Source organism: Leptonotus elevatus, chromosome 10, assembly GCF_054856555.1.
Source record: "Leptonotus elevatus isolate MCC_2025b chromosome 10, RoL_Lele_1.0, whole genome shotgun sequence".
NCBI classification, from domain to species: domain Eukaryota; kingdom Metazoa; phylum Chordata; class Actinopteri; order Syngnathiformes; family Syngnathidae; genus Leptonotus; species Leptonotus elevatus.
The window spans coordinates 23589011-23603706 of record NC_141248.1 but is presented as its reverse complement, the minus strand read 5'-3'; the positions used below and the strand labels follow the sequence as shown (position 1 = coordinate 23603706).

Genomic DNA, 14696 nt, shown 5'->3' with positions numbered 1-14696 from the left:
TGCGTCTGGTAACGAGAGCACGCCGTGGGGGAGGGCGACTCTCCCGACCACATGTTGTTTCTTTAGGAACACTACGAGGCTTATCTTGCTTTCTTTATACTTTAAGTCTTAGTTTTAGTTCAAGCTCAGGGACCAGTATTTCAAACATAATCCACTGGGATTAAACCGATGGAGGACCAAAACTGCCAACATTTAAAATAAATAAATGACTAAATAAAAAAAATGAGTAAAAGTGAAAATAAAAACGGATATATAAATAAAAATAAAATAAATAAAAATATCATTAAAAAAATGAAATACAACCACAATTTGCGACTTGAGTTGCTCGACAACAAGTCGTGTTGACAGTGGACAAGATAGCCGTCCATTGCTGGAGCTCTTCATGCAAGCCGCCGAGCCGCTCACTCGACCAATGACAGGCAGTTTGCAACGGCAGAGTCCAACCCAAGACACGCTTAGGAACGCCCCCTCATTTGAATAACATTTCGTCCTGACAGAGCGTCTGCAGCATGAAACAAATAATGAGAGCAGAGCGTTTTTATTTATTGATTGATATTTAATTATACTTATATATTTATTTTTGTATTTATTTCAACATTTATATTTATTTTTCTATTTATTTCTATTTCTTGAATCTCGGTTTTTATTTTTGTATTTATTTTTTTACTTTTATCTATTTATTTATTTATTTATTCATGGATATATATATATATATTTTTTTTTTTTTTGTGTAATTTACATTTATATTTATTCTTAATTAATTCTTGAATTATATTATCATACTTTTATTCATTTATTTATTTATTTAGGCATATATTCATTTTTAATTTTGGCAGTTTTTGTCCTTCATATAAACCTGGTGTAGATCTCAAGAAAAAAAAAATGTGAAAAAAAAACCAACCTATATATCCTAATAAAATATGTATATAATGTTGAATGATACACTTTAAGTACAATGAATTAGAATTTAAAACTTTATTGTCATTGCAAAGTGTACAATGGAAATGGGACATTGTAGTGAGATTCGCGCGCGCGCGAAACGTTGACTTTGACTATATCCTCGGACAAATTCCACGTTAAGTTAATTGGGGGCATTTTGTTCAATTAAGGCCAAAGTGTGTGTGTCTCTAATTGAGAAAATGCTGATATTCGGGTGAGTGTCTAAAGGTTAGCCGTGTGTCCTTGGGTCCCCTCTTCTATCTTTAAAATATTCATACAAATAACATTAAATAATGTATTAGTTCAATTATAATTACATTGCACACTCGCTGATTGGTTGTTACCGGCGTGCAGACACGGTAGGTCACAGAAGCGTCCTGTAATTACCGCCAGGAAGCTGACATGAAGGCCAACTTCTGGCAAACCCGTGTTCATCACAAATGATGCAATCATTCCATACATTTGTCCTTATAAAACAAACACAATGACAGTGAAATAGCGTCAATGTTTTCATTTCATCATGTCGACTGGTGCGCTCAGGTTGTACTTAGCGCTGTTCATTCTTGACGCCAAGTGAAGAAAAATCAAGTAGATGTGCCCACACATCTACTTGACCCTTTTCACCTTCAAAAAGATGTGGCGCAGTGGAAAAAGTGTCGAGGTGGCCTTCTTGTTGAGGAGTTTAAGAGTGCAGCCATTAAAAAAAATAATAATAATAAAGAAGTCCTACATTGCATGTCTACAGGACACATGCCGGTGTGTGAGGGCTCGTTAATGTTGTTTACTGCTATTCATCATCATTACCAGGTTGGGAAGACTGAAGGTCAAGGCTAATTTGTGTTCACTGCCGCCCGTCGCCGCCCCGCACTCTTCTTGTCTTTTGAGCTACGGCCCCACAACACGACTGGTGGGGGGTGGGGGGCGGGGGGGGGGGGTGCTGTGCAGCTCTAAAGACCTGACTTTAAAATCCAACTTGACTGCAGGAGAGAAGAAACCTCTTCATGGCTGTTTTCTTAAGATGGGACCCAGCGGCAGCATATGCAATGAAAACGGCACAGGCCCCAGAACTGAACCCTGTGGAACACCATACGTTCGGTGTGAATTCGTATTGCGCATATCCGTCCAACCACTTTCCTTTTTTTCTCCGCGACAGATAGTATGAAGGGATTATAATACCATCCATCCATCCATCCATTTTCTGTACCGCTCGTCCTCACAAGGGTTGCGGGGGTTGCTGGAGCCTATCCCAGCTGGCTTCGGGCAGTAGGCGGGGTACACCCTGAACTGGTTGCCAGCCAATCGCAGGGCACACACAGAGACGAACAACCATACTCACAATCACACCTATGGACAATTTGGAGTGTCCAATTCACCTGCCATGCATGTTTTTGGAATGTGGGAGGAAACCGGAGTACCCGGAGAAAACCCACGCAAGCGCGGGGAGAACATGCAAACTCCACCCAGGAAGGCCGAAGCCCGGACTTGATCTCACAACCTTTGCACTGGGAGGCGGACGTGCTAACCAGTCAGCCACCGTGCCGCCCGGGATTATAATAATTTTTTAAAAAATCACACGACGTGCCATCACAACTGCCACAAAATTCCCTGCAGCAAATATTAGCCAAGCGAGCGGTATCATCACAAATCATTTCAGCTGGGGTGTGTCTTGACCTCCACTGAACCCCCGAGACTGTCTCGCCAAACTGATCGATGGAACTCGTCTAAATAAGATGTCACTTTCACTATTCTGCTATGCTACGTTGTCGTGTGCATTTTATTAGCCATTTCTCAATTTAGTCTCACTTTTAGTTCAGTTCTAATTGCGCTTGTTCGATTTGATGACATTTAGTCAACCTCATCCCCCTTTTTTTTTTATTTGTCTCGTTTTAGTCAACAAACCTGTCAACATTTTTGTCTAATTTTAGTCAGGACAATCATTTTACCATGAGCGTGAAAATGTTTCAGTGAGCTCAGAAGAATGTTTTTAACATTTCTGGCGCCATTTTCTCAGGCCCTGCGTGTGTTTGTGGGGCCAAATAGGAGAAGACCGTCACACAGCTTTTGAATTTTTGAATTGGGGAAGCCAAGTTGGCTCTTTATGTCAGTCAAAGAGACAAATCGCAATCTGGCCCTCAAGGGAAGAGCATTTGAAACTGGAGTCGTTTTGGTTTAACAAGACCACAGGGAACTTGAATATTTCGTCTTCTTCTGCTTTTATTCTTTCTGTCTGACTTGGATTGAATCGGAAAAGAAAAATCGTGACGAATGTGGAACTTTGCATCCTTTGATTTTTCTCTTTGTGAGGAAAGAAGCCTGTACATCCCGAGTTGTGCTTATTCTGTCAACGTCTTTTTGAATTGTCCAGGCGAGGAGAATTCGCCGGGCTGGCTGTACGGCGAGCACGAGGGCAAGGCCACGGCCCCGTTTTGGTGTCCGCTTCTGACCTGCCACATGCCCGTTTTTGCCACAAAGTCCCCCGAAAGGAAGGTAAGTCATTCATTTGCTCCTCTTTCACCTTGAACAACGCAAGTAAATACGTTGAATGCAAATAGGCCGCAGTCTGAAACATGCGCGGCGTATTTAGTCACGCATATTAACGCCAATGCGTCACATGACTAATAGTTGTTTATGATAACCGCCGCAATCTATAAAAGGATCGCCTTCAATGTTTCCGACTATTTGACAGGAGGATTTAATGGAGTTTATCAAATGCATAAGACTGAAATACCACACCTTATTTCGAACAACCCTTTCCTATAAATCCATTTTTACAAAAGAGAAAGCAGGTGTTGCTTGAATACATCACACAACTCTGCCAACCTCGTTTTTTTCCTTACCCTCTGCCAGTGTGAGAGATGACGCCCGTCGCCATGTTAAATTGATCTCCCCCGCCACTCCCCCCCCCCCCCCCCCCCCCCTGCGTTAAATGCCTTTTCCCTCATTTCGTGCCTCCTACCGGTTTGCACTCACATTGGCCGCTGGTTTTTTTTGTGTAATCGTGCCGACAAAGACGAATCGCCAACATGGGTGATAACCCTAACCTCGCTGGTTCAAAAGATCTCTTTCAAGGTTGTTCGTCTTTGTCCGCCGTAACTCACCGACCTTGCAAAGGTTCTTTGAGGATCTGGCCTCAGAAGGGATTTTTTCATTTTTTTTTATTTTCTTTTTTTAACTGCCGCCATTATTCCCTCCATAGTCACTTAATCTTTAGTCTAATACAGATTTTGTTGATAGGGATTCACTCATCTCACTTTATGGCTAATTAAAGGCAAGGCAAGTTTATTTCTGCAAACAAGTGCTTCTCAAACTTTTTACTTCATTTACCACCTAAAAAAATTACTTAGCACTCCCCTATATTTAATATTGTTTTAAGTCACCATTATAGGATATTGCGAGGGGGGGTATTTAAATAGTGTTTCAAAAAGTTCAATAAAAATTCGACCTAAATAAATGTTTAAAAAAACACACAGTTGTTTATGTATGGAACTCAAAGGTTAAATACATCTGAACTGTACTTGGGCAATGATTTTTATGTCGCTGACTTCCACTTTGAGACTCACCGCTATCGAACCTTTCATACATTAGGCAAATCCGTGCGAGAAATAATGAAAACAAAAATCAAAGGAAAAGCTGAAAACCAAGCTCAAATCTCAACATAAAACCAGGATAGGGGAAAATATGATAAGGTTGAGAAAATTCAACTCAATGAAATCCAAATGAAAGGATACGTGCACGATCTTAAAGCGACAGCCACAGTTGAAAAACTGACGTGACTTCAGAACAAGGTAAGAAAAACTCCGCCCCTCCCCCACAGGAAAAGCCATGTGACTTGAGCCCGCTACATCCTATACATGCTGTTCAGACATATCCATCAGAGCTGCAGCGCAGGTGTGGGATTCATCCGAGTGTTTTTTACAAGTGTGTGGAAATGCTTTGAAATCACTTTGCGGGGGCCTGAAAAGTGATATTTCCCAGCACTTTTTCAATCCCTCTAATGCGGTTATACGGACGCTCTTACTGAGCGCGGCGGCGGCGGAGGGAACGAGCCAGCGCTGCTAGTCAAATTACTTTGGCCACCTGAGAAGAATGTTATCAAGTCATGGCGCAATTATCGTAATGGCCGCGGGACATCCGAGCGTAAATCAGTGTTTCAACATTGGATTACGACCTCGACGCCGGCCCCCGTCGTCTGCCCGCCTCACCGCCGAGAGGCCGAGGTTAGCCGAGGTTAGCCGAGGCATCAGCTGCTCGTCGGCCAGGTGCGGCCAGGTGCGACCGGGGGGGGGGGGGGGATTTCCCACGAGGCCTCGCCAGACGTATCCCCACCAACGCGCGTTACACCTGACTGCAAACGGCGGCAAGTCAATTAATACGTTTCCAGCCGGGTCTCGCGGGATTTGCGCTCGTCTTCTCCACTTCCTGCACAAAAGAAATGAAGCACCTGAGCACGCCGGCAAAGGCCATTGCGGAACTGTCGGCTTATTTTCTGTGATGCATCCAGCTGATGATGCAAGCTGTTGCTTACGTGCGGTTTGGAACGATTCGATTTGCCGTTCTTTCACTTTAAAATGAATTTACGCAACAACAATTCCACTCCGAAGCACAAGGAAGCAAAAAAAAAAAAAAGTCAGCACATTGGGGGGTGGTTAGCATGTCAGCCTCGCAGCTGAGGTTCTGGGTTTGAATCTGGCCACCGTGCGCGCATGTTTTTTTTCTCCAGGTACTTTCGGTTGCAAGAGAAATATAGTATATCAACTTTTAATCGTTATTAATTGAATGGCTTCAATAGTTAATTCATGATTAATCACAAATTTTAGATCTGTTCTAAATGCTTAATTAAAATGTACAATAAAGTTTTCATACTGTTGTTAACATAAAAGTGGAAAAACGTTAATAATTTCATAATAAATCATAAAATTCGAGTTAAAATAAAATTTAAAGATGCACTGTAAAAAACGAGTGTGATTGATTTGTGTTGGTCATTTTTTCTGCCACTAGATGGCATAATTCATTGCATTTTTCTTTTCATATTAACTCATTCACTCCCGGCCATTTTCATTGAAGCAATCCCCTTCACTCCTAGCAACATGGCCCTGGTTGATCGCTTTTGCGCTGCTGCTGCCGCCTGCTGGCCGTTTGTGTAATAATTACTTTCTTCAACTGTTCTTTGTGTTGAGAGGCTGCATCAAAGCCTTCTGTATGCTGTAGCATTAAAAAAATAATAATAATAAGTCTTTGGGAGCATGGTAATATTAGAAATAGAACGTATTTAGACATTTTTGGGAGCAAATGAGTTAAGGACAACATTTCTTGAAGCAAGTCAAATGCTCTTACACACTCAAAGTACCCGATGAAGAAATATTTGCTTATTTTTGCCTATAAATACGTCTCTGGGACACTTAAAACATTTCAAATAGAACGTATTTACACGTTTTTGAATGGGCGGCCATGTCTTTAATGGTGAATGCAGGTATTGTTACCATGGCGACTAGCGGCACAGCTCGGCGTGGTCACGTTGTTGAGTTGAGCCCCCGGCTCTTAAAAAGTCGACTGACAACCGCCTTCAAAGACAGAATGGATTGTATTTTCCCTCGTACAAGCAACACTTCGTACACGACGTTTCATACTCGCACACTTGTTAGTATTTAGAAATGAATGAAATGGTTGGAATCGGTTTAGAAATGTGGAAGGAATAGCACGTCAAGAGAATGATAATAACTCATTGTGTGAACGAACTTGCATAAGTGTCGATGGAGCTTTAACGTGGAGGGAGGGGGAGCAGGAGGGGGAGGGGCGAGCTGCCTGAAAGTTAGCGGCAGTGTAACTTTCCCATTTTTGACTAAAGAGAAGGTGGCATTAAATGGAGTGACTCTAAGCCCTTCATGCAGAGCAGACGGTGATTAGGGGCTTAACTCAGCAGCAGCCCCCCCCCCCCCCCCCCCCACACACACACACACCTCTACTACCTCTTCTCCCTCTTGTGTTTGCATCTTCACCTTTGGGACATGCACACGTCCATTTTGGCTTTTTGTTTACTCGTGCACCGTTGGAAACCCTGCAAAGAGATTGTGGAGGAAAGACAGAAAAAGTTGTAAAGCAGTCGCGGCACAAACAACGTAGCTCCGCCCCCCCGGAGGGACTCAACCCACGACTGTGAGCAGCTCAACAGCAAACAGAGAGGCCGATCGGGCCAACTTGTTAGCCAGCGGAGATAAACCTTATCACAGCGGTGCTGAGTGGGACCCCAGCAGACGGACTCTCCATTTATCTCTTTCATTTCCCCCCCCCTCCCTCTTTCGCACCGTGTCGGCGTTATCTGCGCTAATAGACCGAGCGCATGGCGATTGTTTTTTTAGTCCACGTTTGCTTCCTCTGCCCTGGCTGCCATTTTGAAAGATGAAGACGTCTTGGACTGATGCGGTTGGGGAAGGGGGTGGGGGGTGTCATTGAACGCAACTGTGACCTGGACTGCATGAAGAAGAGCGCTGCTAAAGCCGAACAATTTATGTAGGAGTGTGCCAAAAAAATCGATTATTTTAAGAATCACGATTCAGAATCGATTTTAAATGTGCCAATATCGATTTTATTTAAATTATTTTATACTGTCTTGCCCTTGTTTGTGCGTGCCTTTTTTGGGGGGGAGCGCTGTTCATGTTGTACACGATTAGGCCACTGAGGGGCAGTGTGGTTCCACGCGTTCTGATACACTGTTAAGTTGTAGCCACGTTAGCGAGTAGAAGGAAAAAGTCACGATCAAGTTATGCCAAGTAGCGCGCTAGTTAGCATTAGCGAGTCAGACTGGAGTAGATCGTGATGATTCTTTGCACATCTCTAAATTGGGGCCGAAATTATTGTCAATCAAATCATTTTGAATCAAAAACCGATCTGAATGGAATCCTAGACCCAAAAATCGGAATCGAATCGTGAGACAAAGATTCCCGGCCCATAAATTGATGCATTGTAACATTTAAGTGGGGTGAACACTTAAATGTCGGTTGCGTTCCTCCAAAAGCTTGGACTCAAGAAATGGATAAGAAAGCCAACAATCTGTCAGCTCGGCAAAATCATCTCCCCATCCAAGACATTTGAAATCTTTCGCTTTATTTTTTCCATCAGTGCACGCGCCGTTTCCGAGTCGGAAGCTGTGGAAGGATCCACATAATGAGTCCTAAATTGGTTGGCGGGAAGCCTCGCATTCCTTGGAAACTCTTAAAAGATTTCCGCCATCCAAAGCCGCGGAGACTGTACAAGCAGTCGAGGCGCATGTTCTCCCCACGCACTCCCGCCCGCCTGAGTTTAGCGAGCATTAGGCGAGGACGGGCCCGCGATGACAAGCGCTCCTCTAATACCTCGGGGGGGGGGATTTCATCATGTACGCTTTGAAGTGCGCGATGACAAACCGGTTTGGGCTGCATCGGGATTAGGAAGCCGGCCCGCTTCTTCTTCCTCCGTCCTCGTCGCTAATGCGCCGCGCTCTACATCACGTCCACGTTGTTTATCGATCTGTTTATCGTTCGCCGTTTCGATTGGCAATTGGCGCAAAATCCAATGAAATGAAAATGGTCACCAATTATTTTTTTTGGGGGGGGGGGCGTTAATGTAAAAGCAAACAAAATATTGCATTTGAATCAATTTTGGGGTCAGGTCAAAAATATGAATTGAAAAAATATAGTATTCTCCAATTTTGTCACACATTTTTTTTAATGATCACTTTTTGGGGGCGGGGTTACGCTTTATCAACCACATTTCTAAATTGTTTTAGAGAAACAAAAGGTAACCTCGATGTACATAAACGACCAACGATCGCTACTATTGAAGCACTTAATTGCGTGCACACATTGTGAATCGATACAATTTGTGGAGGAACTAAAACGTGTTAAACGTGGGTGGCCAAAACATGCCTAATTCAAACGTTGCTGCAATAGCAAACTAACCACCAGAGGGTGCTGGAACTGCACCAATGGAACATAACCTAGCCTTTTTAACAGATTTGCTGCTTTTAATCTCATGGCATGACGATTTGGTGGCGATTTCAATATCATAGCAATATTGTGATATTGTCGTTATCAGACATGATGCATGAAGCCGATGACAAGAACTCATCCTTGATATTTATAACATGGCTGGTGGATCGTTGGATGGGTCTTGGGTGTGGTCCGGACTGGTTATTGTGGCTGAAAAACGAATGTATCAATACTACAGTAAGGTGTCAGGCGATTAAATTGTTTAATCGTAATTAATCGCATGACTTCAATCGCAACCAGAAAATGGGCGTGTGCAACGGTTGCTCCATGATCGGTTTCTTCTTCGGTACATTCAAGTTTAAAGAGAAAAAATAAAGAAAGCTGTATCTTCTTCGGTTTTTGCTTCAGGTCTTTCCGGTGCACTGCTGTTGATATAGCGCCTCCATAATGGCGCAACGCTGCAACTGCAGTTAAAACGCAGTTAAAAGCTCAATTAACACAGCTGGAGCGTCGTGTCGAGCGATATCAGTGGCTCAGGCTGGAGGTGGCGAGCAAATTAGGTGGAGGTGGCCGCCGCTGAATTTTGCACACAGGAAAAACCCTGATACAGTAATTTCATAATAATTCATAAAGTTGAGTTCAAACAAAAAAGATGTACTGTACTGTAAAAAAAAGTGCGAAATAGATTTGTGCTGAGGTCATTTTTCTGCCACTAGATGGCATAGTTGCATTTGTAAGACGTGAGTTACAAAGTATTGGCTCACGTTAACCTAACGAATAGAGAATGACAAAATTCTCGTCGAGACGCTCACACAGACGAACTGATGCCACATGTCTTACACGAGGCCACGCCCCTTTTGGACACATACAACATACAACGCAAGAAATGCTTGTTTATGTCTTTGTACGGGGTCTCGTGTTTTTTAGAATACAGCGCAATACAGGGAGCCAATCTCAATTTTTGCCTGCCACTGAAAGTGAAAAGAAAGAATGATACCGATATTTAATATATTTTTGGATGTGCTTGCTGCCCTCCTCCACACTTAGCAGGTAACAGGTGATTTCTGCCTTTGTGAAAAGCACACGCAATCACACCTGCCAGGTCGCGGGGCGCGGACTTGTTTAGACGGATGCGTGTTATTCGGGAGGGCGTGTTGCGCATCCGTCTTCCCCTGCTGATGGAGTGATTACACAGCGGCACGCCGCGCTGGCCGCAGCCTCGCAAAACGGACTTGCCGAGCCGCTTCCGCCGCCGGGGTCGGGGGGGGGGGGGGCTGCCCAGTGAGCGGCGGATTTATGAAGCTCCCGAGTAGCAGATGAAGGAAGATTTGTGAAGCAAAGCACACGTTATGAGCAAAGAAAAAAGGGAATGCTGCTGTGTCTTTCTGTGTTTCATGAAGGTCGTTTGCCTTTGAAGGTCGTTTGACCTTGAAGGTCGTTTTTTCTTTTTTGCTTTTTGCATTATACCGTGAGAACAAAAGATTACAGTAGTTCAAGTCATCCTGTGTATTTGTGTTGTGCTCCCTGCGGTTAACAGGACAGAAATAATTCTTGTAATTGTGTTAAGTTCTATTGCGTGATCTGGAGGGTGTCATGAATAATCGTCAAGAGGAACGATCTCGTTAACTCATTCACAAGACCTAAAGAATATTGTATAGAGTAGTTGGGAAGTACAAGCACCTACAGCTGTCTAAATGAGTCGATGAGTCGACAAGTAATCGATTATCGATTTAATCGACAACTATTTTAATAATCCAGTCGTCGTTTGAAGCCATTTTGTAATTGAAAATTGTCCAAATGCTCCGATTTCAGCATATCAACAGGAATTGTTCACTGATGATTTCTGGAGTCCTTCATGAAAGAAGACTGATTATCTTCTGTGTTTAATCAAAATAATAATATTTGCAAACATCTTTGGAAAACAATGACCGAACCGTATAGAAATAAAATAGTATAATCGATTAATTTGATAATAAAATAACCACCAATCACTGGTTAATAAACAATTTGAAATACACTTTAATGCAAAATTAAAATGTATCCTATGAGTCGATTAATCGATTGAACAATCGACAGATTAATCGATTCTAAAAATATTCAATAGTGACAGCACTACCTCACCTATATGTCGACTTCTTTCTTTCACCTGCAAAAAAAAAAAAAAAAACGAACTTAATACTAAAATTTGTTTCGTCTTTTTTTTGTGGCATCTTAAACCACCGGGCAAGACTGTGAACGGGCTTGTGATGGCAAAATAAAAAAAGTATGCCCCTGAAGTGTTTTTGGCCTGAGTGAGAAGCGTGATTAGTCGACGACTTTCTCTTCCAACTTTCTCATCACTGGCAACGATTCACACTTTCCCCATAATTTGATTTGATATGTCAAATAGGGCTGCGGCGTTTGGCCACCCCCGGCTCGGCAAATATATACGCCGCGCTGCCCCTGCTCGCCAGCCGGCAACGCAACGGCGCTCTCTCGAAGCCGGCAACAGTTGGCTTGTGTGTGATTATCCAGATGAAACCTGAAGTGTATTGAAATAAAAGCGCGTAAATAAAGACCCCAAGAGGCTGCGCTGCCATCAGCATGCAAATATTGTCACGTCGTCGCGGCCCGCTGTGCCCAGTAAATCGTTTAATTCATTCACTAAACAGCTGGAGCAGGGATGGAGAATTGGATTTGGGATTTTTAACTTACGACTTGGATGACAATTCTAATGGCGCGGTGAACTTCCTCCTCCCCACATGGAATTTCCTGATGGAACTACGAACTGGAATCACGCCGACTTTCCCCGCCCGAAAGTGAACCCCCAACCCATTCGGAAGCCTGCTGCCAATTGCCAAAGTCTACAAATAATTGACATCCCTAACATCAAAAACATTATTTAATTGTACGGCGATTCCCAAGGGAGAATCCAGTGCTGTCACTATCGAATATGTTTAGAATCCATTCATCTATCGATTATTCAATAGATTAATCGACGAATCGGATTCATTTGAAAGTGTATTACAAAAGCGGTTTTTTTTTCCAGTTGGAAGAAAATCAAGCAAATCGCTCAACCGAGCGCAATCAACAGGACAGCTGCAATCGCACCAAAACCAATCGCACCCGAACACATCCGCCAGCACGTCGCAATCAATCAATCAATCAAGATTCAAACACAGGCGGGCAACAATCAAGCAGAGCGGCAAGAAGATGGTGGAAAGTTAGGTCTCAAAATGATTCACACAAATGCCGTTGCCATCTTCATGTTTTTCACAAATATATCCACCATTTCAACGGGAACGAGCCGTCTGCCCGTTCCTCATTTCAAATTGCCACGCCCGAAAGCAGGTGAGAGCAGGTTGGAAACTCAACACGGGATCATGAAAAGACAAAGCAGCAAATTGCGTTTGTTCCGCCAGCAGGACAAGCAAGAAAAACGCAGCACAAAGACAAACGTGCTCCGTTCACAAGCCTGTTCGCCATCAGGCTAACTTAGCCGTTAGCTTCCCCGAAACGCTTGAGTTTCGTTTTCAAATCCACCAACAAAAACCGACAAAAGGGCTGCGCCATATTGGAACAAAAACGACAACATTTTTGTTTGTTTTTAAATCCTGCGATTGCCGTGTGAAAAAAATACAGGATGACGTACTTGCCACATTTGAAAACCAGCACAAACGTTCCAATTTTGTTGCCGTTTGTTGATAATAGCGTGAGTACACGAAAGAAAGAAAGTTGAGCACGGAAGTCTGACGAATATTTTTGCGTCGAGTCCGCCAGCAACCCGTGCTTCCCGCAGACCCACGCCGGGCGAGTCGCCGGGCGTCGTCGGAAACTTCAACGACTCCATGTCAGTTCCTCGCCGTTTCAAAATGGCCACGAGTCGTCTTCCAGGCAAACGTAGCAGCCGCGTTGTTGTTTGCGTCCTGACCACGTTTTGTTGGTGTGTGCGTGCCTTGCAGAATCTCTCGTCTGTTCTCCGACGCCAAGAAGATTCAATCGATTAATCGACTCATCGGATTCATTTTAAAGTGTATTACAAAAGCATTTTTTTCTGATGACTGTTCATTAAGCAGTGATTGGTGTTTATTTCGTACTTTGTATTCATATAGTAATACAAAAAAAAAGGGGGGGGGGTTGATATTGTACTATGTTACCGGTTCGGTCATCATTTTCCAAAGTAAAAACAGATGTTTGCAAATGTCTTATTTTGATTAAACACAGAAGATAATCGGTCTTATTTCATGAAGGACTACAGAAATCAGTGAACAATTGCTTTTATTGATTTGCTAAAATCATTGGACCATTTTAAATAAAAAAAATGGCTCCAAACTATTACTTGATAGCTATCGACCTATTTGACGATCAATTACTTGTCGATTAATCGATTAATATTTTGACAGCTCAAAAAGTAGCGTAAAGCATCAACAAAATTCTGGAGTGGAATTAACAAAACACCTTCATATGAGGCTTTTCCATTGAACTAGCTAGCATGCTAGCCCAAATAATAATAAAGTATATGTATGCTAGCACTTTATACAAACGACAGTATGACAGTCATTAAAGTAACCTGAGTTGAGATTTTGCATTCACACCCAATGATAAATGTGTGTGATTGGGGGGTGGGGGTGGGGGGGGGGGATAGCCGATGAATGGGATTAAACGTAGTAACAACAGGATTCCACAAGATGGCACCAAAGTACTGTAATCAATTTTATTTCTGTGGTTCAGGTGCAAAAACGGCAAAGATTTTCCGTGAAAGATGGAGAATGTGTTAAAAAAAAAAAATGCAAACAGCATAGAGTGAATGTGCGCGGATTAGCCGTACTAGCGGACACGGTTTCCGCTGCTGAGCCAGGCAGCGTGCAGATGACTCGATTTCTTAGCGTGTCAATTACGCTGGATCACAGACACTTTTAGCGACGCCTCCGACTGCAAGTCGAGTCGCCGTCTGAAACAAATTGTCCACCCAGAGGGGGGGGGGGGGGGGGGGGGGGAGCTTGCAAAAAAGCGTGCTCATTTGCTACCCTCTTATTATGCAAAATTGCGGAAAGAGGGCTCAAATAAAAGCAAGTCCATCATTATGTGCTATTTTCATTTCAACACGTGCACTATAGAGTGAACTGCAGTATGCTCGGAACAAACACGATTTGACATCAGGGTACTTTGAGGCAACTGGCTTTTTACAATTTCAAGTAAAACTTGTTTTAAAAAATCTTGCCATATCATTTAGTAGTCTCACAAAAAAAAACCCCAGCAAAGTCACTGTTTGCTGCAAAACAGATACAAATATACTTTGTTTCCTGATGAAAGAAGAGACTCTAATCTTTTTTTGGGGTAGGTTCCATGTTTTCATAGCAATAAAGCGCAATATTTTGTGGGGCTTTTAAAATCAGTCAAAATCCAGTAAAACAGCCGGGAGCGAAGGGGGTTGCTTCAGTGAAAATGGCTGCCAGGGGCAGCAGATGCAATGAAAACAGCAGAGACCCCGAAAAGGAACCCTGTGGGACACCATGCCTTCCGTTATGTTTGGTACATATGTTCACTTCTTTGAAGAAGTCAATTCCTCATTTCTTGATTTTTTTTTTCTTCTTCTCGTGTGCGTGTGAACGTGCATAGCAACATTTTGCCTCGTGACATTTTCAGCGCGAGCTCCTTCATTTTGTTGACGTGAGCTGCGGCGTCGCCGTGGAGACGGGGGACTGCCGCAGTGATTATGACATCACCACGCTTTTCAGCGCGTCTCGGCACTGACAGCTGCCCCATCAGGAGTTTAACCATCGGGCTTCTTCCGATGCTTTTATCGTCTCCGTA

At 43.2% G+C, this 14696-nt stretch overlaps 1 protein-coding gene across 6 annotated transcripts in view; it reads left to right on the top strand.

Annotated features, from left to right (window-relative positions):
• arhgef10la (Rho guanine nucleotide exchange factor (GEF) 10-like a) overlaps positions 1-14696 on the top strand; it is a 118497-nt gene that overhangs the window by 68869 nt on the left and 34932 nt on the right. For all 6 annotated transcript variants that reach the window (XM_086086499.1, XM_086086498.1, XM_086086496.1 and 3 more), the window contains one exon: positions 3305-3426. In XM_086086499.1, the coding sequence (XP_085942625.1) occupies positions 3305-3426 (122 nt within the window). The remainder of the gene's footprint in view (positions 1-3304; positions 3427-14696) is intronic.